This window comes from Xiphophorus maculatus, chromosome 14, assembly GCF_002775205.1.
Source record: "Xiphophorus maculatus strain JP 163 A chromosome 14, X_maculatus-5.0-male, whole genome shotgun sequence".
Classification (NCBI taxonomy): domain Eukaryota; kingdom Metazoa; phylum Chordata; class Actinopteri; order Cyprinodontiformes; family Poeciliidae; genus Xiphophorus; species Xiphophorus maculatus.
The window spans coordinates 1,420,081-1,445,849 of NC_036456.1; the positions used below are offsets into that span (position 1 = coordinate 1,420,081).

The following is a 25,769-nucleotide window of genomic DNA, read 5'->3' on the forward strand; positions in this document are numbered from 1 at the left end:
CAACAGGCAGAACATTATTTTCACACTACCCTGAACACAACCTTCTAACTGTGAAACACGGCAGTGGCAGCATCATGTAGCGAAAGATCATTTATTTCAATAGGGAGCCAAAACTCTGGGATAAAAACTAGTGATCCATCAGGGCAATGACCCTAAAATATGTGCTAATGGTTTCTAATAACATATATTCATGGTTTAGAGTGGCCCTGTCAAAGTCCTCACTCAAATCCAATTGAGAACATGACGCAGGACTTGACAACTCGCTTCAAAAACCTTTATCCACTATATGTGAGCTTAAGCTACTTTTTGCAAAGAATGTAAATCTTCACCAAAGAATGGTAGCTCCTTTTGAAGCTAAAGCAACTCTAAAAGAAAACATGGTCCTCGAAGGAATCGTCTTTAATGAAGTTGCTAACTGCTGCAAGTTGATAGACCAAAAAAAGTTGTTTAATACTTCACAATGGAGGCTAAACTGACCACATTAGTTCACTTAAAAAATGCAAAGCACAGAAGCATAAGATTGCAAATGTAGTTCCACAGCTTGAAGCATCAACTCACTCTCTACTGCCACCCTGAGGTCACATAGTGGAAGTGTAGAGCTGGTACTTGGAACAAAAACGAGCAACTCCGACTGAGGTTTGCTTTATTCATTTATTAGATGTTAGGGAACTCCACAATGAAACAAAATAATTTACTCATGGCGTACATGAAATTAGAACACATCTGTTAGGGTCATAAAGGAAGAGGGAGGGGTTTGGAGGAGCATCTTTCTGGGTGGGAATGAAAATGACGAGGAAAATTCTGATTTTCAGCGTCGTATGGCGTTCTCCAGGCCGGCACTTCAGACCAAAGTGTCGGTGAAACTTCGTCAAAAAGTCCATCTCCTTTCAAAACGCGTCATACAATCTACTGAATACATTTTCCTGCCAGAGAGGGATTTTTTTTGCTTTCCTTGTTTTGAAACTGCTCATTTAAAAAAATGAAAGTTGAGGAGAAAGATGTGATGCAGTCCATCCAATGTAAGTGCTTTTTGTGACCGTTTCTCGCACGCATTCACACACATGCACACATAACATTCTCTCACCAATTTAAACCTTTAACTAAAATGTGTTTCATCCAACTTAAAGCAATGGAGTGTGACGTTTGCATGCTTTATTTCTCAGAGACATTCCACTGTGTTCTCAGGCGTCCCTCGCTCAAAAGTAGCCCCGCATGCAAAAAACAAAAAAACAACAAAAAAATCAGCTGCATGACTTGCGTCCGTATACTTTAGGATTCTTTTACATGCGCCAACGTATTGCATAGAACTCAGGGCTCCTGAAATTCCCTCCCGCGCCGTTTATGCAATCAATGGCTTCGATTTTTTTTATTTATTTTTTTATTTATTTTTTCATAATTAAAACTATAGCTCTACATTAATGACAGTCATTACAACGGTATGCTTGAAAACAACTTCCGTCACCAATTCCTGCTCGACAAAAAACAAACAAAAAAAAAAAAACATTAATGCATCACTGCACTATCACAGGTCTGAGTGTAGATTATGCTTGTATTAAAAAATTCCTGAGTATCTTTGACTGTTAAGGAAAGGGGACGAGACCCTGAAGTTAAGTTTGCTTCGTTTCACTACTCAAAGGGATTTTTTCATTTTCATTTTTTTAATTATTTTTAGTTAAAGTACCACAGGGCTAAACTATCATTGGGTTTAAACAACATTCACACTCAGGAAAGTGGAAGAAACACCATGAAGATACAGCAGGAGGATTTTTAGTAGCCCATGCTTCACTTCTGCGGTACTTGAGACAATTAGTTCACTTATGTTACTCTCAATCTTCACGGAAAATAATTTTTGATGAAGAAAAAGAAAACCGCTTTCATTCAATTTGATTTTTTTTTTCTTAAGCCTGGAAAACTTCAGAGGGTTTCTAGAGAACAGCTCGAAGGGCGGAGCGGGAGGAGGTGTGGTTCCAAGTTACTGCGCAGAAGCATTTCTGCGGCCGTTCCCGTTTCTTGGAAGTCAAAACTTTTATTACACTCAGTCTGAACCAGTGTCTTCACAAGTTCTACACCACCACACACAAAACAGAGAAGACACAAATCAGAATTTCAAAAGATAAACCCAAAAGAAAGATTTAAGAAACAAAAACAAAACAAAAAAAAAACACACACACCTCACATGGGAAAAACAAATTAAATCTGTAATTTAGAGTACTTCCTCTTTGTTTTTTTGGTTAGACGGTTGCCCGGCCACTTGCTACAACACGGTTTGCTTCCTTTGTATCTGCCGTGATGTCATCCTGTCCTTTCTGCCTTGGGGGGGCTTTGAACTCAAAAAGACGTGTTCAAAAGTGAGTTTTTTTTTTAAACATGTCTACTAATCATTAAATTACAGGTCAGATAATTCTTAAAAAAACAAAAAAAAAAAACCTTACGTTAAATTAAGAACTGTGTTCGGTCATAAATTCTCACCAAAAATATTTGCAAAAATAATAATGGGAAAAAAACTGAAGCATTTCTGGAGTCTGGCTACAAACTATGTCATAAACGTATCGCAGCCAGATTTATTGAACTTCAAAAGATTTTGGAACATTTTAATAGCACCAATGTTTTGTACCATAGAATTCACAAAATATATATATATATACTAGAAAAATGTTTCAGCTGCAACTCAGATGTCTGGAGAGATGGCTGCAATTGGGCCACCTTATGTAGGATCTTTAGCTCAAAACCTTTTTTTTTATATATTTTTTTTAATATGTAGATTATTTTTAAACCAATTTTGTGTACAGCATTGCAATTTGTAGGAGACCATTGGTATTGTTCCCCCGACAAAACAGTAATTTATGGTTATTTTTATGTTTTAACCTCACAAACCACACTATATCTACAACTAGCTCCTTAAAAGACTATCACCATTCGAAACAAACAAAAAAAAAAACTCAGACAACTTTTCACACACAGGGAAGTTGAGGATATTTAGAAGAAAGCTGAGCACATTCTCTACTTCGCTTTCAGAAAGTTGCACAATCAAGATAAATTAAACTCTCAAATCCGATACAGAAATCAAATAAAAGAAAAATCTTCACATCCTTGTTTTTTCTGTCTGAATCTAACGTGGAGAAAGTAGAGAATGTGGCAGCAGTTGTTTCACGCAACATCTGTTTCAACTAGAAAAAAAAAAAAATAAACAGGAGTGAGACTGCCTGGACGAACAAAAACATGCACAACCATTCAGACGGCACCGACCACCAGAAACCTTGGTTCGCTGTAAAGAAAAATGGTGGGAACGGAATCGGACGAGGATAGAACAAAAAAAAAAAAAAAAGACAAATAGAAGCATCTCTACAAGCTAACTGTGAGATTTGAAAAAGGACTGGTGTGCAGAATAATCATTGCATCACTCAAAGACAGAACTTTTTTTTTTATAGCTTTTTTTTCCACTCTTTTTGTCGATCTGATTGTTGATTACACAAGGTTGTTGTTTTTACGTTAGTAAATGAAAAGCCAACAGGGTTATGTGTTGGGATGGGGAGGTTTTGGAGAGGGAGTCTCAGAAAAATTAGCCTACGTTAGGTTTTCCTGAATCTTTTGCTGGTAGAGGTCCAGTCCCAAGACCAGAGAAAGTTCTCCTCTTGGTGACAGGTGTCCTCCGCAAAACTGGAGAAGTCAAATGTTGCTGCTCCCTGGGGAGGGAAAGAAAAAGAGGCAGAATAGAAAAAGTTAAAAACATAATGACCGTCATCAAAACGATACAGCAAATGAGGTTGTTAGATTTTAATTTTTTTGATGGACTGAAAAGAGTGCCTTCCATGAATAAAAAGCTGAAGATTTTGTTTCTAAGAACAGTACAGTAAATATTGTATAACATATATTACATAACACTAGTTTGTTTTATTGAACTACTAAATTTAGGGCCTCTGTTTCCTAGTTCTAGTATTTATTCTACGGTATTATCTTTAAATTCACAGTGGTTCACTGAGATCATTCTTCACTTCCTAGTTGTAAAACTACAAAATGCAGTGAGACATAAACCCCACCGGATGGCACTGTGGAGCAGAATCTTCAACAAAACGACTCTAGAATTTTAAATATTAAAATGTTCTTGTTTGAGCTTGATATTTGACAGACAGCAGACAAAGTCCATAAATCATTCAGATGCCTTCGAACTTGTAGTTTACAATATGAGTCCATATCATAAATGGAATACAAAGGTGCATTAATATTAACATTAAAAACTTTGACACTTGTTTAAAATTGTATTTCAATGTTGGGAGGATATCATCAGTTTAAAGCTTCTACAACTTTCTGGTGCTTAAAAAAAACATATTGCTGACAGCAAAGCTTAAATATCTTCAATATGATGTCAAGTGAAAGCAAGTTTAGGAAATACTTGCCAGACATAATAGCCAAGCAACAAGTTTTTAACCCCTAAATGGTTAAAAAATAATTTAAAAAAACGATTTTGAAGTACAACATAAAATGACACTTAATATTTTCTACAGCTGTTATATTTTTACCCACATGAAACTCCATATCTGAGATTATTTGCAAAACCCCTGAGAGATTTAAATTCCTTTGTGCTGCACTAAACGTCATGCCTTTCATTACAGCTTAGAATACAGCAGAGTAAGAAAAGAAACAAGGTTTTTTGGGAAAAGACTAAACTGAAAAAAATCTACCAGGCTTCAACAAATAGCCTGTAGACTGACTACTTTAAAATAATAATAATATTAATAATGTTTTTAGTCAGGTCACTTTCACAGGCCAACTCTTACTTTGTTCACTACTACATTGGTTGCTATGAATATGTGAACAGAGCTCTAATTCTTGTTCAGTTGTACCACTGAGTGCATTACCCACATAAAGGAAAGACCACAGATTACCCTGTAAAATACAATGAAAATTCTGGAACAACTGGCTGAAGTTTAGAGTTAATCTGATAGAAAAAGCCCACTTTGAAATCTGGACTTACCTGTACACTGAGAACCAGGGAAAAGGGGGGAACAAATTGTGTTCTGCCACCAGAACTCATCTTGCTGGCTGCCAATTCCTCCCTGACCACTTCTATTTAACAGAGGGAACTAGAAACAAAAAAACAGGAAACATTTGATCAATGTTTCTGTGAAATTCACAAGCACAACAATTTGTGAACCTTCATTACCTCTTGCATGTCGCCAACATAGTCATAAGCGATCCCGTACTTGGGGGTCTGACCTGCTGGTGAACATAAGTGGGGCTGCTTTTCCTCTGCAGATTCTTCTTGTTGAATCTTGCCCACATCCACCTGTTCGCCTGCGCTCGGAACAGCCGCTGCTGTCATTTTGCAGCTCAAGCCGCTCTCTTGCTCGGCAATCGGCAGAAGGGTACTTGAGCCTTCCTGCGAATCCAGAGAGGTCTGGGCACTCTTCTCCATGCCAGACTTCTTTAATCTTGGTAAAAATTTACCAGATTCCAGTTCTGACTTCCCGTAATAAGGTCCCTCGCATTCGGCGTCCTCCTCCAGAGGTTTGAGGTCGGCCTGAGGATCGTCGAACACGTCCACTGGCGCCGCGATGGGAAAACTCATCTCCTCTTTGTCGGTCTCGGCCTCCGAATCGCTAACACCGCCAGGAGACAGCTCTGAGGCCGATATTGGTCGGAAATGAGTCCTGGGTGAAATGCGGATGGCTCTGTACTGCGTCCGATTGATGCCATAAATTCGAGTGTGGAAGGCTTCGCTCTCTGAATCCGAGCAAAGAATAGATTTAGGCTTGAATCCCGGACTGAAAGAAGCCATGTCCTCAGGCTCCAAAGAACACTCGACATGGAGGACTTGAGAGAAGGGATTGTTCAGGTTGAAGGATGCAAACGGGTATTCTAGACCTTGCTCCTCTTTGTGCAAGCCCCCGTATGATCCAAGCAAATCTTCATGGAAGATCAGAGAAAATCCCTTATTCAATCCGTCTCCACCTCCTTTAATGGCCTGGTCGCTCTGCCCAAAGGAAACGAGGGGCCTCCATAGGGGCCGGTGCCCAGGGGCGAAGCGGCTGCCCGTGAATACATCTCTGCCCGTGATGGTCAGCATGTCGGAGCTGGATGCGGAAGCAGCGGCGGCGGCGCATTGTAGCAAGCTATCTTGAGTATCGCTCGGCGGCACGACCGCCCAGTTTTTATCGCCACTTAGTGTTTTCAACTCTCCATACACTCCTCCGAGGATGAACGATGTACTTTCCTTGTCGGAGTTCAAGTCCCAGGGCTTGGACGGAGTCATGTAATCCCCAGCAGCGTCCACTTTAGAGAGTTTGTTTTTGGCCAAGTCCTGTTCTTCTTTCTTGCCGTCCCAAAGGCGATACTCAGATCGCTGCACAGCCTTTTTCTGAGGTCCCTGAACCGAGACTCCTTTAGTCTGGACCTCTAGACACCGGCAACAGCAAGTGCCCGACTCATCGGAGAAGAACCCCTTGCCTGGCTTGTCTGCCCCGTGCTTCGATGCAGCAAATTTCCCATCTCCTATGGCGGTCCAAATGTCTTTTATAATCCCTGAGCTGTAATCATCACTCTGTTGGTTCGCGTTGTCCGAAAACACATCTGTGCTGTACGGTTTGCTCTCATCCCTTTCTAGAGCTATGCCACAAATGGACTCTAATTTAGATTTTTTGGTAAAGGTCTGATTGGGTGCTGTGCTGACGCTGACTTTTTCACACTTTTTGCCCGAGTCCTCCTGCAAAAACTCCAATATTTCATCTTCTAGATATGTACCCGAAAGAGGAGGAGGGATGACTCGGTCCGGTTCGTCTCTGCCGAACGGAGCGGCGTCCTCCACCAGAGCATTGCCCTGCTCGTTGTCCGACCGAGTCTCCTCTGAATGCGACCATGGGCTGCAAGTTCGCGTCGATAGGTTCGAACAGTGTTCCGTTTCGTCAAAGGCACTATTTTTGGTCCATATTAGCAAGCGGGACTGCTTATTAGAATGCGGGTCGAGACAGCTACTAGAATTGGTGTTGTTTTCGTGACTGACAGAAAGCGAGTCTCGGGGGAAGGGAAAAGTGGCGCCCTCACACTGCACCTCGAAAAGGGAGAAGCAGGATGAATCCAAAGCAGATGCTTCACTGGGAGCTTCAGGAACGGCCGGTTCTTCTACTGGTCTGGATAGCTTGCTCAGAGTCAACGACACGCTATCCAGCAGCGGAGAGAGCCGGACGGGAGAGTCTCCAAGGAAGCTTTCCCCGTCTATGTCTTCGGAAGAAGACGGTGAATAACACCCCCATACATGTACCAAGTTTTCAAAATCCTCCATTAAGAATCCAACAGTTCCCGAAGCTTCCTGTGAGTCTGCCTGTATTGCACTTTTCCCTTGCTGCTCAAGGCCATCTAACACTAAACAGCATTCTGCCTCATTGTCTCTTTGCTCTTTACTTTTCTGTCGAATCAGGCTCAAGATCCGACTCTCTTGTATCGTGTCTGAGGCACTAGTATCCAATATGGATTGATAAATATCGACTTCATAGAAGTCGGTAAATTCAGACAGATGCTTGTCATCTAAATCTCTACTATCTTCTGGCTGAGGGCAGCGCAAAGTGTCAGTGAGGTCGGCGGGTTCGTTGTCCGCGTTGCCAGGTGCTTCCACGAAGTGCCCGTCCACAAATGAGCCTGCTGGTAGATAGGCCCGCTGGTAGCTCTCGCTGGCAATGCAGATTCCCTGGATTTTTTCGGGCAACCTTTCCATTTCCTCAGAAAAACCGAAGCCATCCGGAGAGCCCACCTTGCTGCGATACTTCGTTTCAAGCTTACTTTGACAGCTGCTGAATGGTACAAAGTACTCCGTGATGGGCTCGGTGTACCACAGGGGCTCCTCCTTGTACTCTTTTTTGTTTCTGGCTTCAACTGCAGACTCCCTCGCTTCCAGCCAACCCAGCTCTTTACGAATCTCCTTCAAAGGTCTCTTCCCCTTCTTATAAACTTGTGGTTGTTTAGCAACGCTGCCGGTCGCGCCGCCGCCACTCGCTCCTACTTTTCTTCTTTCCTCCTTATCGACCACCTTCATCTGCAGCTTCACCTGCCCGTTGTTGCGTGTCCTCTTGTTCTTGGTAGCCTCCCTGGATTTGTGCCTTATTCTAACTGTTTTGCTTCTGGATGACTTTGTGTCACCCTGGTTCCCGCTGGAGCTCGACCCTGCCTCACTAGAACCAGAAGACCAGGATCTGGGTCGATATTTGCCCTCAGATCTGTGTCTGATCTGTCTCTTAAAGTGGCTGATGGTCTTCTCCTCCGCTGCTGCGCCACCATGGCATCGGTTTTCCTTCTCTTTCTTGCTTCGTCGTTGCTGGCCTCTCTCGCTGGTCACAGTAGGGATGGTACCACACGCCTCGAGGTGTCGCTCTTTTGCAGCCTCACCGTCACTATTGCAGTCTTTGGGGGAAGAGGTGTCTGTGCTGGTTTGTGGAGCTGCAGAGGATGATGAACTGGAGTATGTGCAGGCCTTGGCCTTGTTCCACACCGTCATGATCTCTTGGAGACAAACAGGTTTCTCTGACAAAGGAGGAAAGGCTTCATAGTACCTGCAGTCACACCAAAAAAAGGAAAGGGAGATTCAATTGCAATCAGAGTAGCTTTTATTAACTTGTGACAAACTATACAAAGGACAATAGAAGACCACAAAGCTGAACAAGTAAGATTAAACTACAAGAAAATGTACAACTATCAAGATAATGCTCTACTTATAAAAAGCAATGTTAAAAAATGACATTTGCCTACACATTTATGCCAAATTAACCATGCTTTATTGTCTTTCAAAAGGAATTTTTTTAAAATGAGATTTACATTGAATCAGATCAGCTGCAACTCCGCAGTTGTGTAACATACTGACAGATGAGTTCAAGACCAAATCTATTTTAAAGGATTTTGTAGAGAAGATCCAAAGCAAGTTCAAAAATCTATTCATCCAAATTTCTTTATTCACTCATAATGAGACAATGGCAAAAAAAAAAAAAAACTGTGCAAGAATTCAGCATTCATCTGCAAGAACCTCAGAATATCAATCTGAGAAAATACATGGACTGTATTCATTAAATAAATTTGCTGTTTATGAAGACTTAATTTATGTAAAAATGTAAAAACAAATTACAATCAGACTTCAAACTTACATTTCCACCTGGTCCTTAGAAGAAGGCGAATCGGCACGTTCTGGTGACTGACAGCCATCAGATTTCTTTTGAATGCGTTTCTCTTCTGGAAAATGATTTTTTTTTAAAAACAACAAAACATCTTACTAAAGTTACCATTTATGACTTTTTCTTTATCAAAACAACAGCAAAGGCAGCTGAACAGGAGAAAAATATTAGTTTCAAACCTTTCTGTTTGTTTTGGATGTCCTTAAGTTTAGAGCAAAGCTCTTCAACCAGACTCTCAATTCCAGAGTTCTGCACAGAAGACAAAAAACGAGGAATATCTGAGATTCACATCTTTCCAGGTAATCAACAAACAGTATGTAGCTACTGAAACTAAATGCTATGTTTCTGTTACATATTGCACACTCTGTATATATATATGGTCAAATTTGCCACATCTCAACTATTAAAGAGATGTTCCAGAAAATAAAATGACTGCAGTCTGTTTGCAAGTTGTAGTTGATCTGGCAAACTACTGTATTATCCGCACTATAAGACGCACCTAAAAACCTTCAATTCTCTCAAAAGCCGAGAGTGCGCCTTATATACGGACCAATATTGAGCCACAACAGGTCTCGCAACTATGGTAAGCAGCCGCTGACTTCAAAATGAAGTCGGCGGCTAGAAGAAGAAGCGCGCGGTGCACGCTGGGTTTTGTGTAAAGACCCCAAATAGACACGCTTACAACGCAGAGTTTAAACTCAAGGCGATCAGTCACGCAGTAGAACACGGGAATAGAGAAGCAGCGAGAGAATTTAACATGAACGAATCAATGGTGCGGAAGTGGATATATATTGTGATTGCACTAACGTTTGATTTACTGTAACAGTATCAGACTGTTTTTTACGTGTTTATTGAATCGAGGAAAAGTTCCCCTCCACTATATGTTATTCCTTGCTGTTGTTAAAAGATAAACTGTGTCACGAAAATACCACGTCACTGACTTTACCTCGGGGAAAATAATAAAACAGCTGTTTATTCATTTTGGGAATGAACGGAGTTTTCAGAACGCTGGTTTGTAATCTATTAATAAAGTTTGACTGACCTATCTGACTATTTTGTTGACATTCCCTTTATCGCAGTTCCATCTAATGGATGTATAACGTAACCTCAGCCTCTACAGTAGCGTTTATTGTAATTAAATCATTTTTTTTCTCTTAACTAGAAAGAACTATGTGCTTTCATAAAATGTTGCAGCGATATCAAAAATAGTATTGATTTTTTTTTTTTTTTTTGCATCGGCACTGAGTTTGAAATTTGAGTACTCTACATTCAGCACAGAAAGGTCAATTAGCTTGTTTTTCAGTCAAATCAGATAAGATGACTAATGCTAAGGAAAGAAGCCTTGTACTAACAAAGTAATGAAAGGCCAGCAGCTACAACTGCAGCCAGCTGATTTGTGACACTATAGGCATGTTCATTTAGCAGGAGCGGACATATCCTTCCAAAGATAAAGAAAGCAGCAGAACAGTGAGTTTCATGCACTGCTTTCATCAGCTAACGTTTACTGCAAACACATCCTTGTAATTTACTGCCTTCTTAAATTAAACGACAACATGAATTACTTCATTTACAAACTTAGGGTTTGTAATCAACAAAAACCACAAAGCAGCTGCTCTTGTTTCCAACCCGACCGATTCCTGCTGCGCTCCGGTCTGGTCCAAAATAGAAAGTGTTGCTGTAGCGCTTCGCTCCGGCCCTTTTATTTCCTCCTGCATAGCTGCTAATGCCGGTCAGCTGACAGCCAGCCAGCTTTGCTGCAATCACATGCAGCGCTTACTGCTTAAGAAAACAGAGCACAGAGTCCGGCCCCAGAGAGGAGCATGACACGGCTCCCGTGTTGCAGACCGTTCTCTCCAGCTTTTCATGTTGCATCGACTAAAGCAAACCGCCGTTTAGTCATGAAAACAATATTTCTGTTTCCTTTTAAACACAGAAACAGAAGTGCGTTTTTCTGCCGGGTTGCACTAAATGTTTTCTTCTGTTCCTCATTAATTATAAAACACAGCGTGGCTTTATGCTTAGTGAAAGCTGGAGTGCTGACCTGATGATGAGAAAAGCTACAGTCACCTGGCCAAATAAAGTGACGATGCATTTTCAGTCCAGATCTTCCCTTTTTCAATGCTCTGGCTTCCCTCTTTGACCCAGCTTTGTTCATTGCTTCTCTGCTGTGACTTATGCAATTAACATCCGCCTGACTTCACCTAAATAACAATGACCAATATAGTCGATTCTTAAAGCACACAGTGCCTAGTAAACGTGTTCATTTCAAATTTTGGGGGGTTTTTTGTCAGAGTGTGAACAGAGAACAGAGTGGATTTTATGTGGAATCAACACAAAAACTGCACCATCCTAAAGCGGGCGGGAATATTTATGGTTTTATTTATGTTTATTTAACAGAGAAATCTATAAATCTCTCATTTATACTCAGCTTTAATTCATCAGCATTTCTTATTATAACTTAATTTATTATGTTTTTAGAAACTTTTTTATTGTTATTTATTTTTAGTTACTTTTTTTAATCATTTTTTCTCATTTTTGGCCCCTTCTCTGCAACTCTTACAAACAAAAAAACAAACAAACATTTTTTTAATAAGAAACTGTCATTTCAAAATCTTTTCCATAAGTTCTTATGCAAAACCTGCTTTCAATATCTACGGCAGACTTTTAAAAGTAACTAGCTTCAAACTATGCTACTTATCTTTTTTCATTATCCATATTTATCGAAAAGACTCGCATCATTCTACAAAATAGTTTTTCTCCCCTCTTGTAGTTGATTAATTTTATTCTAAAATCTGAAAACAGAAATAAATTTTAGTTTAATGTTAAAACATTTACATAGCACATATATAGAACATTTTTGCAGCTCTTGGCAAATTTTATTTTGTAGCAGGAGGGGAAAGGGTTGCGGACCCCTGCTTTACACTAACCCTACACTTTTCCTGGTTGGTTCCTTGGTCTTTACTGTAATTAATACTCTCCAACAGAGCACATCTGTACCCAAACTGACTTAAAATCACACAAAAGATTGACTATTTATATCGTGTTTGACTTTTGAAGGTTGCAATGGATTTTATTTATCAGAGTAAATAGGGTAAAATAATAAAGCACACCCATATAAGTCTATTTTTTTTGTTGTTTTTAACTAAAGAACTGAAAGCTTCCTTCCACTGCACAACTACACATTACTTCCTGCAGGTCTATTTTTTTTAACATAAAATATGAAAATGTAACAGGGATGTGAATACTTGAAAACATACAAAGTACTTTTTATTAGAAGGTTAGGTCATTGCTAAAGGCGGAGTTCAGTGTGGATTTCCCTCAACCAAGATTAGAGATTATTTCAAACCTTTCAGAAACTTAACAAACAAGTTGACTAACAGCAGCTGATAACCACAGGATTTCAACCGCTGCGTGGAACAGAGCTTACTTCATCAGATGCAGAGCGAAGGCATTGCACGGCGGCTTGCTTCTTTATCTCCTCCAGACTCAGGTCGGTCCCTCCTTTCTTCTTGCCCTTGCCCCACTTCTTCCCAGTTCCTTTCTCCCATCCCAAGAAGATGTCATTCTCCTAGAAAAAAAAAAGAAAAGAAAGAACAATAAAAATCGTTTATGTGACAATTCAAAAACAGAAACAATGACTTTTAGGGTTTCTCTTCTTTGGTTGGACGAGAGCCCACCTGGTCCTGCAGGTCGTAGTCGTAGCTGTCGTGCAGGAGAAGGCTCAGGACGTAGCGGGTGTAGATCATGGCGTCGATCCCACACTTCTCGAGCTCCTGGCCAAGCCAGCTCTGCACCGGCCCCAGCGACTGGAGCAAGGACATCTCTGAAGCGGGCAGGGGGAAGGGGCAAGAGAGGTTCTCAGGAGGAGCAGGACCGTCTGAATCGGTGCTCACGGGACGCATGGGACCTCAGGTGTAGGCCATCTTCAGGCAGAGCAGCCTCATAGCGGGAAGCTAGCGAAGGCGAAAAGGGATGAGGAGGAGCCGATCTGGACGATGAGGTGAGGGTCGGGGAGGGGGGGTCACTCCAGCAGGATGTACTTAAGGGGTTCTACATGGGGATGCATGTAGGAAGTTTTTTATTGCTTTAAGCAAAAAAACAAAAAGAAAACAGAAAATAAAAAAGGAAAGGTGATTTTACTGGCGAGGCATGGCTGCTGAAAGCTCCCGGCTGCTGAGCAAAACACAAGACGTGTTTCTGTCTCAGGCAGAGAGGTCCATGGTGGGCCTGGGTCTTACTGCACCGGCACGATCTGGAACACAAAACCACCCTGTGTGAGTTTTTATGCAGAATAAGGAAAATGCAGCCTGTTTAGATCTCAAAATATTCAGGTATCGAGAATACATCTTCACAGTTTACGGTTAAAATGCGAGTGATTATAGGGCTGGGCGATACGGACTTAAAGTTTTATTACAATACTTTCCGGTCACAATAAAAGTGACAATAACAGCTATTTATTACTTCTTTTTTATGTAACTGTATGACTGTGAGTCACAGCAAATATAGCTCCACAACCTCAAATAGAGCTTTGGAAAAACATTCCCCTTTGCAATGCACTTCTTTAGGACACCAGTCACAAAGAAGTGGGGTTTGTTTCACTAAGATGCACACGGTAAATGGATTTTCAAATTTATTGGTACTTATTGATGCTTTCATTGAGGAAATAATGGAGAAAATAGTAAAACTATCAATCACTGATAAGGACGGTTGTGGGGTTGGTTTTTAAACATCATGAATTGGAATTTACTGTGATAACGATGATTAAGAATCAATATTTGAGGTTACAGACATGAACACAGCTTAAATTGGTTGATTCCTTCATTTTCTACTAGATTTAAAACTAATATGCCTATCAAGGCTCCTCCAGAACTTCCTTTATTAGTCTTTTAAATTATGAACTCGGATAAAATCAGAATTGGCTCATTAAACTTTAAAAGAAAATCGGAAATGTAAATGAAGGCAAAGCAAAAACTGTGTCAGAACTACAGTATATGTATGTAATCTACAAGGGCAATTCTATCCAGCTAAAATAATAAATTTATGCTACAGAGACCATTATTATGACAGTAATAATAGTTAGAAAAGTTAGAAATAATTCTTGATTATAATATAACTTGTGCATAAATAATGTTAAAGTCCCACACTAGCCTGTCCTTATGCGAAGATGAACACAATTCCGGGGAGGTCTGTTTTGAAATTCATAAATTAAAGTAAAAAATAATAAGAATAATCCTCGAACACATTTACTTCGACTTATATCCATTCTCAAAAACAGTAAAGAGCAAGGCAAAACGCGTAGTCCTGGATCACCGACGCCGCTGTGAGCCACTTTTGACAGCTGGGGGAGGAGAGAGAGAGACAGGGGGGTGGAAGTGGGCAGGGAAAACAGAAAGCATGCGTTTCAGATGGTGAAACTGCGGGTTCGGACACCGACGACGCGAAGAGCAAATGGAGGCTGTGGAGATTTGATTGGCTGATCCGGGCGTCATTCAGCGGTGGCATTTACAGAGTCACCCATCGGAGACGTCAAAAGGGCAAGATAAGGAGCTTTGCTGTGCGCTACCACACGACTTGAGCGATCCGCACCCTTATGCACAATAACACTGAGTCACAGGCAAACTGAGGGAGAACAGCTGAGAGGTTAACGAGCCCGGCCGGTACCGCGGTTTCTAAATATGGCTGACCGTTGTCTAGAAGCCAGCAGTTCTCTTGTACGCGCAAGAGCCCCGGCTGCCAGTTTCTGTCTGCGCTGTCAACATACTAACTTCATTCAGCAGGTCAAACTTACCCCTACGGCCGTTCTCTGTACAGGACATGCGCTTAATTGGAATAAAATCTTTCCCAAGACACTTTGTAATTTATAAGCGTTCGCAAACAAACGTGTGAAGCACGAGACGCTGAAAAGAAGCAACACTACAAATAATCATTTTTAAAAGGTTTCAGCTGTACATGGCGTTACATACCGGCAGTTTGTGGCAACAAAAAAATAATACTGCGCTGTTTTAAGGCAAGCTCCCTAACTGCGTGGAATAACATTAGGTAGCAGCACAGCTATTTAACAAACACTGTGACTTCTGCTATTAAATGGCGATATTTACGTCGCTTTGCAGTCAAACCGCAAGGTTAGCTGGACCACCGACCTTTAGCTCATGTTAGCCAAGTTAGCTACCTGGACCTCCACGTATTCCGTCACAAACTTCTCTCTCTTTTAATAATATGGCATACGTATATTGCCCCAGAATAGGTTTAGGCGTATGCGTTTAATGACGCTGTTGCCGTTTGCCTGCCATTAAGAACAGAACACTTTGTTACGGGCAGGTGAAGGGAGGTTGCGCTCAGTGGCGGCGATACACTGCTTTTATGGCTTTCCATTAAGGTGACGACAAAAACACAAATACGGCAAATATTGGGCTGAATTTGCAGTCGAAAAGAACCGGGCTTTAAATATCTAAATGTCAACAATAGAAGTAAATGCGTCCAAAGAGGCTGGAATCATTTGAAAGCTAACGTTAGCTTTCACGTAGCTACGCTTGTTGTTGTGACCGAGGGGGAGGAACAGCGGCTGCACGGCACCAGAGGACTGTCAGACGTTTTTTTTCCCCCCCCAACAAATGTGCGCCATATCGTCATAAGGCGAAGGAGTTAACAAACTTAACATTATTCACCAAGCGGGAGCAAGAGAAGCTCAACATGTAAAGAACACCAGCGGAGACGGTTTACTCACCTGCCGTGGCCTGAAGTAAAGAAGCAGCGAAAGGGGAGCGGCTAGTTCTCTCCCGCTGCCGTTCCGAGCTCGAGCTCTGGAATCTGCTGCGGTAGCAGCGCGTATCATGGACGCCAACAGAAATGGCGCTGTTTTCGCACCTAGCGCTTCTTCACCAAAGCGCTAGCGAAACTGGCGACATTCGGGCTCCCGTCCAGGAAGGTCATTCGTCGATGACAGGGGATACGCGGAACCACAATGTCCACCGTCAACGAGCCAGTTTCATTCACGTACGACTATTGAATGCGCCACCCTCCGCGTTCGTATCTAGGCAACAAGGCAAACCTCTACTACCCCGCTGCGGTAGGTTTGATTCCTCCGCCCGGAGTATTGCATCAGAAGTCCAACTAGTACTCCCACAGTTTGCGCTCACACAAAGTGAAATTGAAAGACACTGAGCAATACTGAATGCAGAGATTGAGCTGTACAATAAATACTTCAATCATCGTGATCAATGTTGATATTCACAAATTTACAATTGGATTATTCTAGCTACATTTGACAATATTTAAAGCACCCTGTAAAAGTATCGACACCCTTAGGATTTTTCAGCCTCAATATATTGTAATCTAATTTGTAGTAGACAAAATAGCACCTTACAGGAAGAAAAATAATATTTTATAATTTATTGTTTGTTCGTCTTTTGTTTTTCAAATTCAAATCTGTCAAGCATGGTATTCACTTCTTTCAGCCCCCTTTACTCTGAAATTCCTAAATAAAATTTGATGCAACCAACTGCATCCAGGTCACCTAGTAAGTCAGTATAAATCTAGCTGTCAGGGCCACACAAAAAGTTGACATTAAGTTTGACACATATCCTAAAGTGCCAGTTGGAATGTCTATACACTTTTACACAACCAGATTTCTGCAGCTTTTTACAATTTACCTCCAACAAATTATTTAGCTTTTCATTTAAATAGTAGAGAGTATATGTCAGATTACCCGTTTCAATGCATCACAAAAACTGACACCTTAGCATGGGTCTGTAGACTTTTTTTTAAATATCCATACACTTTCTTCTTTTTTTTTAAATAAGAACAACAATAAGAAGCATGTGTATATCGACAGGTAAAGTGACTTTGTGAAACAGTATTGCTAAGGAACTAGCAAAATGTACAAGCATAAATATATTCAATTAAAGGTACAAAATAAAATTTTTAAATAGCTATATGGAAGATGAGTGATATACAGAAACAGTAAAATAATACGGGATGTTCTTAGATGATTCAGTTAAATATAGTATAAAAAAAGATAGAAAATCAGCACAAAAAAACTAAAAAATGAAAACCTTCTGTACATACATCCAGTTCTTACCGGTTAAGATACCTTAACCAGTACCTGGTTAGTGGATGAAACCAAGGATTGTTTGACACTCTAAATAAAATCCTTGTCCGAAAACTGAAAATAGGATCTTTCAGAAAGATAATGGTCAGAAACATAAGGCTGAGTGAGAGATATAGTAGTTTTGTCAGTAATTTGTCAGTAGTTGTTGATGTTAATAAGAACGTCAACACACAGCCTACACACATTAAAAGTTAAAATAATAATAATAAAAACAATCCTCAAGAAAGTAAATAAAAAAAACAAGTTTTCTATTTAAGACATTGATATAATGTATACGGTCACATCTATTTTTGACATATGGACACAATGAAGAATAATATAACTAAAACAACTGATTCTTATATTACATGTGTATGTGGATTTTTCTTTACATTTTTTCTATTACTGATTTTTTTTCTAAACAAATGAAGAAAGTCAGTCTGCATTGGGGGATTCTCCAGAGACTGACCCTCTTCCATAAATCAAAGGTGTGTAACGTGAGGCCTGACCGCAGGGGTCACCACCTGTAGGGTTGCATGAGTTGAAGCCCATTGCCCAGCTGTCTGCACCGCTGTCCAGATGACATAAACACGCTGCCTCGTTGTTATGCTAGCAGCTAAAAAATACAAAAAATGTGTACATGAGACACTGCTGGCAAACAGCAGAGCTAGTTTGTGTGTAGTTAGCAGCAGTTCAGAGGATCCCTCAGGGCTTTTTAACAGATAAGCTTTTGATTTGTATCTGGAGCCGGAACAAAGCCACCCGACGGCCCGCTGACCTTACAGACGCAAAGCCAAGTGGAAGTCGTGTCAACCTCCACAGTCAATATCCTGCGTGTCCTTGTATGAGTCATCCTAATCATTATTGGAATCTTTCTGCTTCGTCAACGTTTCTGTCTTCCCTGAAGCTGATAAGATCTCGCCTCAGCCTCGAGCTGCAGGCCGCGATTTAGCATTTTCTGCTCCGAGCTTTATACTCTGACAACTTCCTCCTTCAGCACTGTTAATTGAAACTCGATTTAGAGCATGTGGCACAGCTATAAGATTCCTTATAATCCTCTTTCAAGAAGATGGTTTAAAGGCATTAGGGCAGATTTTTTTTTCACTCCTTAAAAAAAAGACAAGACCACAACGAGGTCTGTACTGGCAGCTCGTTTGAGGAAATGCTTTTTGCATTTCAAGTTGTGTCTATTGAAACCGAATTTGAAACCAGAAACTTACACACACTGCATGAAAAGACGCACATTTTTTTATAATCTCACTGTTTAATCAGACCAGCCTTCTCTTGGTTTAGGTCAGCTAGAATGACCGACACTATTTCTATTTTTCTAGATGCCACAAGAATGAGAGAAAGAATATGTCAGAGATGTTTTTATTAATGTCTTCAAAATCAGAAGTTTGCACACTGACTGATTACTATGTCCTGTACAGTCATGAGCTGAAAGGCCGCTCAGAAAGGAGGAAGCCGGTGCTCCTAAAGGAGAATTTAAAAGACAGACTGCAGTTTGCAAATGCACACAGAGACAAACATCGTTATTTCTGGAGACATTGATGAAACTACAGTAGAACTGTTTGACCATATGGCCATAGTATTTGGATAAACCCAATAACTGAACCACCTGGAATTTGTAAAGACTTATTCGTTCCCATTTTGCTGGTTGAAAAAGTTTTTAAAAAATCAAATTGAAGGTGGGATTTTTCAAAATTAGATTATGCTATTAGCCTGGTAAAAACCAGCCTCTTGTTCTATGTTTTGCAGATGGTCTGGACCCTAGGCTGGTGAGAAAATATGGCTTCCTGGAGGCATGGACTCTGTTGAAGTTTTTAATGTCACCCAATCGCTAACATTTGCCTATGACGCAACAGTTGACGCTGTGAAGCTAACCGGAAATTGCCTGCTCTGTAGAAAAGCACAGATCCGAACGTGGCAGCTGTTGATGTTAATTCAGTATCTGGATGCGCGGCCAACAATGACTGAACGGCTTCGTTCGCTTCCTTTGCTGCCGTTGCTAAAACTACAGGCAGATTGCAATTCTAAAAAAGCGCAGAAAAGCGCATTGTTCACAACGTCTCCGTCTGCTTGCTAACTGGCCATGTAGAAATTCTACCGGAGAAATCCAAGTGAATAGGAGAAAACCCAGACTGAGTTTTAAAGTGAGATCAGAACTGAGCAGAACTGCGTAGGAAGACAATGGCAAGGCTCTGCCACTAAAGAGGGAAATATTTGAAGGTTTTTGCACAGTTTTACTGAAGGTGCCTGCAAAGGAAGCAGACACATGTTTGCATGTTTGACCAACCTGACCTGACAGGTATGGTTTGGAATTTTTGTTGCTGCATTTGGTTCGCCTTAGACAATTGCAGTTAATCAGAGGTAATCCAGATAATCTGACTGGTCTCATGAAACCAGTCAGTCAGTGAGTTAATCATCATCATTTTCCTCATCAATATTGTCATCAGCATCCAGTCACATGCCAGCGTTCACTAAAGCCACAAGAGCAGCAAGTGATTCTTGGCTATTGAGCTGACACACTTCTCACTCTAATCCTTTTAGTGAATTGAAATAGTTGCCTGTGCAGAGACCAATCACAGCCAGATGAATTAATCAAAGGGGCCAATGGGGATCGTTGAGGAACACTCTAATCCCCGCCTTCATCAAAGCCATATGACTTTAGTTCCTCTTTATTATCTCCAGACCTGTTTACCACAGTCTGGTTTCAGTCTCTGTGTTGTTGCCCAACTGCATGCTTGTTCTTCACACAGACCTTCACTGCGGCCTGTCTGACTACGGGATATTTTTCTCCCTCTTCTGCTCACAGTTATGCAATGTTTTTGCTGGCAGCCAGCTTTTATTCTCTGTCAGCCATTATTGTAGGCCAGTCGTATGTATGGTAATAAAAACAAACTCAGCCATGAACCTGTAAACGTCCATATACTGTATTCCCCTGATTGTTGGCAATCTCCTCATTCTCGTTTGCTAGAACGTGTTGCTGGGATCATGCTCTGTCTTGCAGAGAGGTTTTATTACAAGCCAGATCAGAAAGAAAAGGGGGATTGGTGTAGTTCTGCCTTGCAGTGAAGGTTCAGTTTAACAATGTACTGTAAATACTGTATGTATTGCGTTACGACAGTCAGCGGTCGAGGAGTGAGTAATTCTATGACTACCTGACTAATGAAAGTCAGAATTTTTATGCTTTTAGGTCTGTAATTTGCAATTTGGAGTCAAAACAGACGCTTGTCTTTAGCAACTATGCGCACCGCGCGGCAGAGCGTAGTCCAAGCTTGACTCAGTTCAGCTCCACTGTTGAATTTTTGTATAGTTTTCCATAGCTTCTTCTCCACAGGTATGGCTTTCACCTGTTCTCCTTGCCCCGGTCAACCCTGACCAGATTCGTCTCCAATTGCAGACATGACGCGGTTCTTCCCCTTTTTTTGTGGAATCACCTCAGGTCTGGTTCAAACCGGACCTAGCCAGGTATTGCGAGCAGGCAATATGATCGGCAGCAGACTGCAAATGTTGATTGGCCTGTGGGTTTACGTCGACATCTCAGCCACCATTGTCAATCTGCGATGAGACCCAGTAGTTCGTCAGACAGGCAAAACTTGAAGTCCAAACCTTTTTATCAATTGCGGCAGAAGAGCACAGACAGCATCAACAGGACATGGCAACCGGCAACAGACAAATATATGAAGAGATTTTGGAGAAACTAACCACTCGAGGGTGCGCGCGCAAAAATCGTTGCTGGTGATGGCAAGCTAACCCGGAGCATCACCCTGAAAATTCTGGATTTTCTAATCAATAGCTGCAAAAGCAAATGAGGTTGATTAGCAGTGCTTGCCTACGATGGTGTCATAACATGCTACGGTGAAATATCATCTCTGTCACTGAATATTGAACACATCATGACAGTCATGTATGACACTCATGTGACTGTCAGACAGCAACAGCTCCATCAGTCAGAGGCCTCCTCAGATTCGCTACCTCATGTGACTGCCTCCTCATGGTAGTCACATGACTACCAGCCCACAGCATGACCATCCGCATCAACTCGCTGAAGATACTTGGACGATATGAGTTCCGACAACCTTTTTATTTCCCTTTGGGATCAATAAAGTATTTCTGAATTTCTGAAGAGTGGGTATAGTTCATGTGTTCAGGCTGAAACATGTTCAGTTGAAGCTCAGAAATTAGTAGCTACAAGCCAAGAACAAAAATAGAACTTGCAATATCTCACTGAGATTGTGTTCTAAAGCAGATTCCAGAATACAGACTCCTATCTTAGAAACGATTATTGTTTTCCTCAAACCACTGAAGTTAAGATGCTTAAACAACAACTTCTAAAACTGGTAAAGCATATCATTGGTTTGATCTACTGTGTATCTCTTCATTTAAACATCCATTCATTGTCTTTACCCGCTTGTCCATGCAGGGTCATGGGAGCTGGTGCCTATCTCCAGCGGTCATTGGGCAAGTTGCCAATTCATCACCGGGTAACACAGAGAGGCACAGCACAAACAACCATGCACACACACACACACACACACACACACACACACACACACACACACACACACACGCACGCACACACACACACACACACACACACACGCACACACACACACACGCACACACACATTCAGATCTTAGGGAAATTCAGAAAGGCCAATTATCTTAACAGTCATGTTTCTGGACTGTGGGAGGAAGCTGGAGTACCCAGGGTTTGAACTCAAGACTTTCTTCTTGCTACAAGGCAACAGTGCTGCCAACTGCGCCTTTCATTAAAAAAATAAAATAAAAATTAAAAAAACAAGTTATAAATCATAAAAGACACATAAATATAAAGGTATGACACATTATATTACTTTATTCTTTATTCAAATCACAAGAGCGTATCCTAAACTTTAGAATGAACCACTAAACGCTGCAGACTGTGAGCTTCTTAGAGCTCAACTAAATGCTAAAATGCATCTCCTATCCTGGACGGTTTTCCTGGTTCTTCTTTCTTGGGCCCCTTCTATCTTTCTCTTAGGTGGTTTTCGTGACATTTGTTTGACCCACTTAGTTCCAGTTATTTTCATTGTGTGTCAGTCAGACCAGCAGCAGCAAAGCTTTTTCTTTCACTCGCTGCAAATTCTTGCACAGGTCACCGAGTTCTTTCTATAGCGGGACCACGGCTATTTAGGGTACGACACGTTCTTTCTGGACTCACGGCGCTCGCGTAACAAAGCCAGGAAAAGGGGGGAAATCTTGTGATCTTTTATTCAAAATAGTTTTTTTGTTTCAGCAGGATCCACATGAGACGGTCTCTGTTTGATAACCAGCATAGATCCGTGGTAAGTCTATAGTGATGTTTCCTTTACAAATCCGCACAAAAATTAGTATTCCGTTAATGTAAAAAAAAAAACAAAAAAAAAACACAATTTTGCAATTGTGGTGTTTCCACTAAATAAGAAATGCAATTAAAATCACATGTGAATAAGTTTGTTCATGTGATAAGCAGCGTTATCATCCTCCAACTACTTCCTGTCATCTTTTTCATGGTTTGTGCGAGTGGCAACATCTGGTTGTTGATAATGTGATGCAAAAAAAGTGTTTTGCAAAATACACTATTTTTCCTTTGGCCCAAACAAAGAAAATAAATGGGTTTTTTTTTAAGAAGCATTAGGTAAGACGCTTCTGACATTGTCTCTAGTTCAAGACTGATTTGACACGAGGATTATGACATTTGTAGCCCATGAATAGGATTCGTCTGCAGTGGCTCTTGCTGTGACTACAGCCTCAGTCCATTTCTTATGACGTTTCCCCAAAATCTTGACCTACCAAATGTTTTCTTCTACTCCACTTTCCATTATTATGCTTGGATACAGAACTCTTTGAAAAATCAGTTATCTTCAGCGATGACCTTTTGTAGCTCACTGTCCTTGTGGAGGGAATCAATGCCTCTGGACATTTGTTCAGTCAGCAGTCTTCCTGATGATTGTGTAACCTACTAACCCAGATTGAGACAGCATTTAGAGGCCGAGGAAACCTTCGTAGGTGTTTCATCTCGATTCACTTATTAGGGGGAGACAATATTTTTCCTGTAAGGAAAGTTCCACTATATGAAATGAGTGACTGTCATAATATTCTTTTTTTTTTTTTTTTTCAGATGTTCGTGTGCAGCCGGTGCTACTCTGGAAACTTTTAGATTTAAAATCAATGATGTGATAGAAGGGCCCAGTCCAAGCCCAAATCTTAATCCAATTAAGATTCTGGGCACAAGTTAGAGAACTGATATTAAGAATTCAGATCTCTTTATGTCCGAAGCTGGTAGAGACATGCCCGGAAATTCTTGTGCCTGTAATTGCAGAGAAACGGGCTCAACAAGGTGTTAATGTGAAGGCAGCAAAGCGGTGGTACGTTGACGCTTGTTGTCGGAGCGCGACATAATTTGCCCCCCTGGATGTTGCGATATTTTTATTATTTTTTGGGGGGATTGTTGTAGCCTAAAATTACCGATTTTGCAGCAATTTTTTTTTACAAAAAGTTGCAGTCAAAGTTGTGAGGCAAATTAGAAGGACGCAAAGGGGGATTGGTCAACATTCAGTCGAGTTGCAGTGACTGGTCAGTTTTGCGGAAAAGTTGCGATGACTAGTGAAAATTGCGAGTCTGGGCAAAATTTGAGGAATGATGAATTTTTTGCATCGTAATTTGTTGATGGCCAACATCGTGGCAAACACCAGGCGTCTTCCGGGTACGGACGCCTTTCCGTGTGGACTTCTATGGGTGAAAATCCTCCATTGGTGAAGCTAAAGCGAAGAACTCGTCGGAACTATATCAGACCTCGGTGACGATAAAGGAGAACAGCGCGTCGCTGTCGCTTTGTTTGACTTTGCGTGCGTGTGGGTGTTTGCTGAGCGCACAGCGGAGACAGAGAGCAGGCCTGTTTGAGCCGGGACACGCCACCGGCCACGCTGCTTTTCATTACATCACAGGCGAGAGAGGCTGTGGTGGCAGAAAAATGGGGATTACGACACCGGGTCACAGTCCGTCCGCAGAGAGAGTCTGCTGCTATCTGGGCTCTGCAGGCATGATTGCGCTCTCAAAGCAAACAACGTGTCCTCACAACCCTGGTAAAGCCCGTCTGCAGTGTGCAGCTGACAGACTGCAGATAGTCGCCTCAACAGGTTTACGATGCATCGTTTGCATAGTTTTATTTTCACTTTGAAGTTTGTTTGAACAGAGCAGTTAAAGCCAGACTAAAAGCCCAACGACAAAATAGTCGAGAAACCAAAATCACTGCGTAAATGCGGATGGGGTATGCATGTGTAGTTTTTTTTATTTTATTTTGATGTCTGTTTTTCAAAAAACCACTCATAAAGATTTTATTCAATAAATGCTTGTATTTATTTGTCATGGGTTTTTTTTATTCATTTAAAGTGGATAATATACAATATTGAACTTATTTCTGTTCAGAGAAATGAGGAGAAATCAGTGTGTTAAGTTCAGATTTTTCACCATCTACGTTTCATCTGATCTGAGAGGTTTTCTTAAGCGTCAGCCATATTTGTTGGTCCTGCTGTTAAAGATGCGGTTAGAAATCACTTCTGCATTGCGCATAGAAAAACGAAAAGAAAAGTCCTGTCATCAGTTTGAATAAGAGAGAAAATAGTAGTTTAGCAAATTAAAACTGGTGGCACAAATATTGGTACGCCTTAAGTAAATAATAATAATAAAAAAATGTTTAGAGGAGATCAGAAAACCACCTCAAGTGAGTATAAAAAACTTCTTTTATATTCTTTGGGGGAAAAATTAATTAAATAACTTTAAAGTTATTTTTGAATTTTGCGATTTTCATTCATCTTTTCTAATGCAATTCTCCAAAAAAAATATATTGATGGAAACACGGAGAGTGTAAATCGTGATCAAACATTTACTCCTATTACTAACGTGACTTTGTTTGAGGTTTGCATTTTATAATATGGCGGAAATTTGCCTTTATGTTTGTCCTGAACTGAGTGGTAGTTAGTATGAGAAACAAATTCTTGCCTCCTTACGGATAATGGTTTTATGATGTTTGCTGAAGGTAAAATACAGACAACTTGCAGCTTCCTTTCAGTCTCTATTCCCTAAAACAGAAATCAAGCAAAAAGGAAGATTTAGCATGGTTTCCCGAACTTTGCCACCCGCTTTTGTTTTTAAGCATTTTAATTCGGAACTAAAACCAAAACCAAACAATGGATGTTGGTGAGAAATTTCTGTGTCAGAACTGAACTGAACGCTTCCTGTTCCACGAAGGCTTCAAAACCATCCACCTGATATCAGCAGAATGTTCTTTGCCCTCGCCTTTCAGCTAGCTTAAATGAACCTGCTGCAACCTGGCCCGACATGAGTGGGTCAAAGGTCACACACTAACTGCTGGTAGTGAGTGCTGTTCCCTTCCTGTCATTCTCAGACCGTTTGGTTATGTCGACAAAGATAACCCGGCTCGTCCGTAGGCGGAGGCAGACGGCGTCCTGCGGCTGCTTCCATGAATTAGCATGCAGTAAAACAGGCTC

At 41.0% G+C, this 25,769-nt stretch overlaps 1 protein-coding gene across 1 annotated transcript; it reads right to left on the reverse strand.

The window, feature by feature from the left end:
• Positions 1–637: 637 nt before the first annotated feature.
• Positions 638–16,170, reverse strand: kiaa0232 (KIAA0232 ortholog). The gene is made up of 9 exons (XM_014469130.2): positions 15,874–16,170; positions 13,290–13,401; positions 12,827–13,199; positions 12,577–12,717; positions 9,329–9,398; positions 9,123–9,207; positions 5,162–8,537; positions 4,973–5,081; positions 638–3,683 (listed from the first exon to the last, which is right to left on the reverse strand). Exons 3-9 carry the CDS (start codon positions 13,049–13,051, stop codon positions 3,667–3,669), a joined length of 4,023 nt encoding a protein of 1,340 aa, XP_014324616.1. The 5' UTR covers positions 13,052–13,199; positions 13,290–13,401; positions 15,874–16,170; the 3' UTR covers positions 638–3,666.
• Between the last annotated feature and the right edge of the window lie 9,599 nt (positions 16,171–25,769).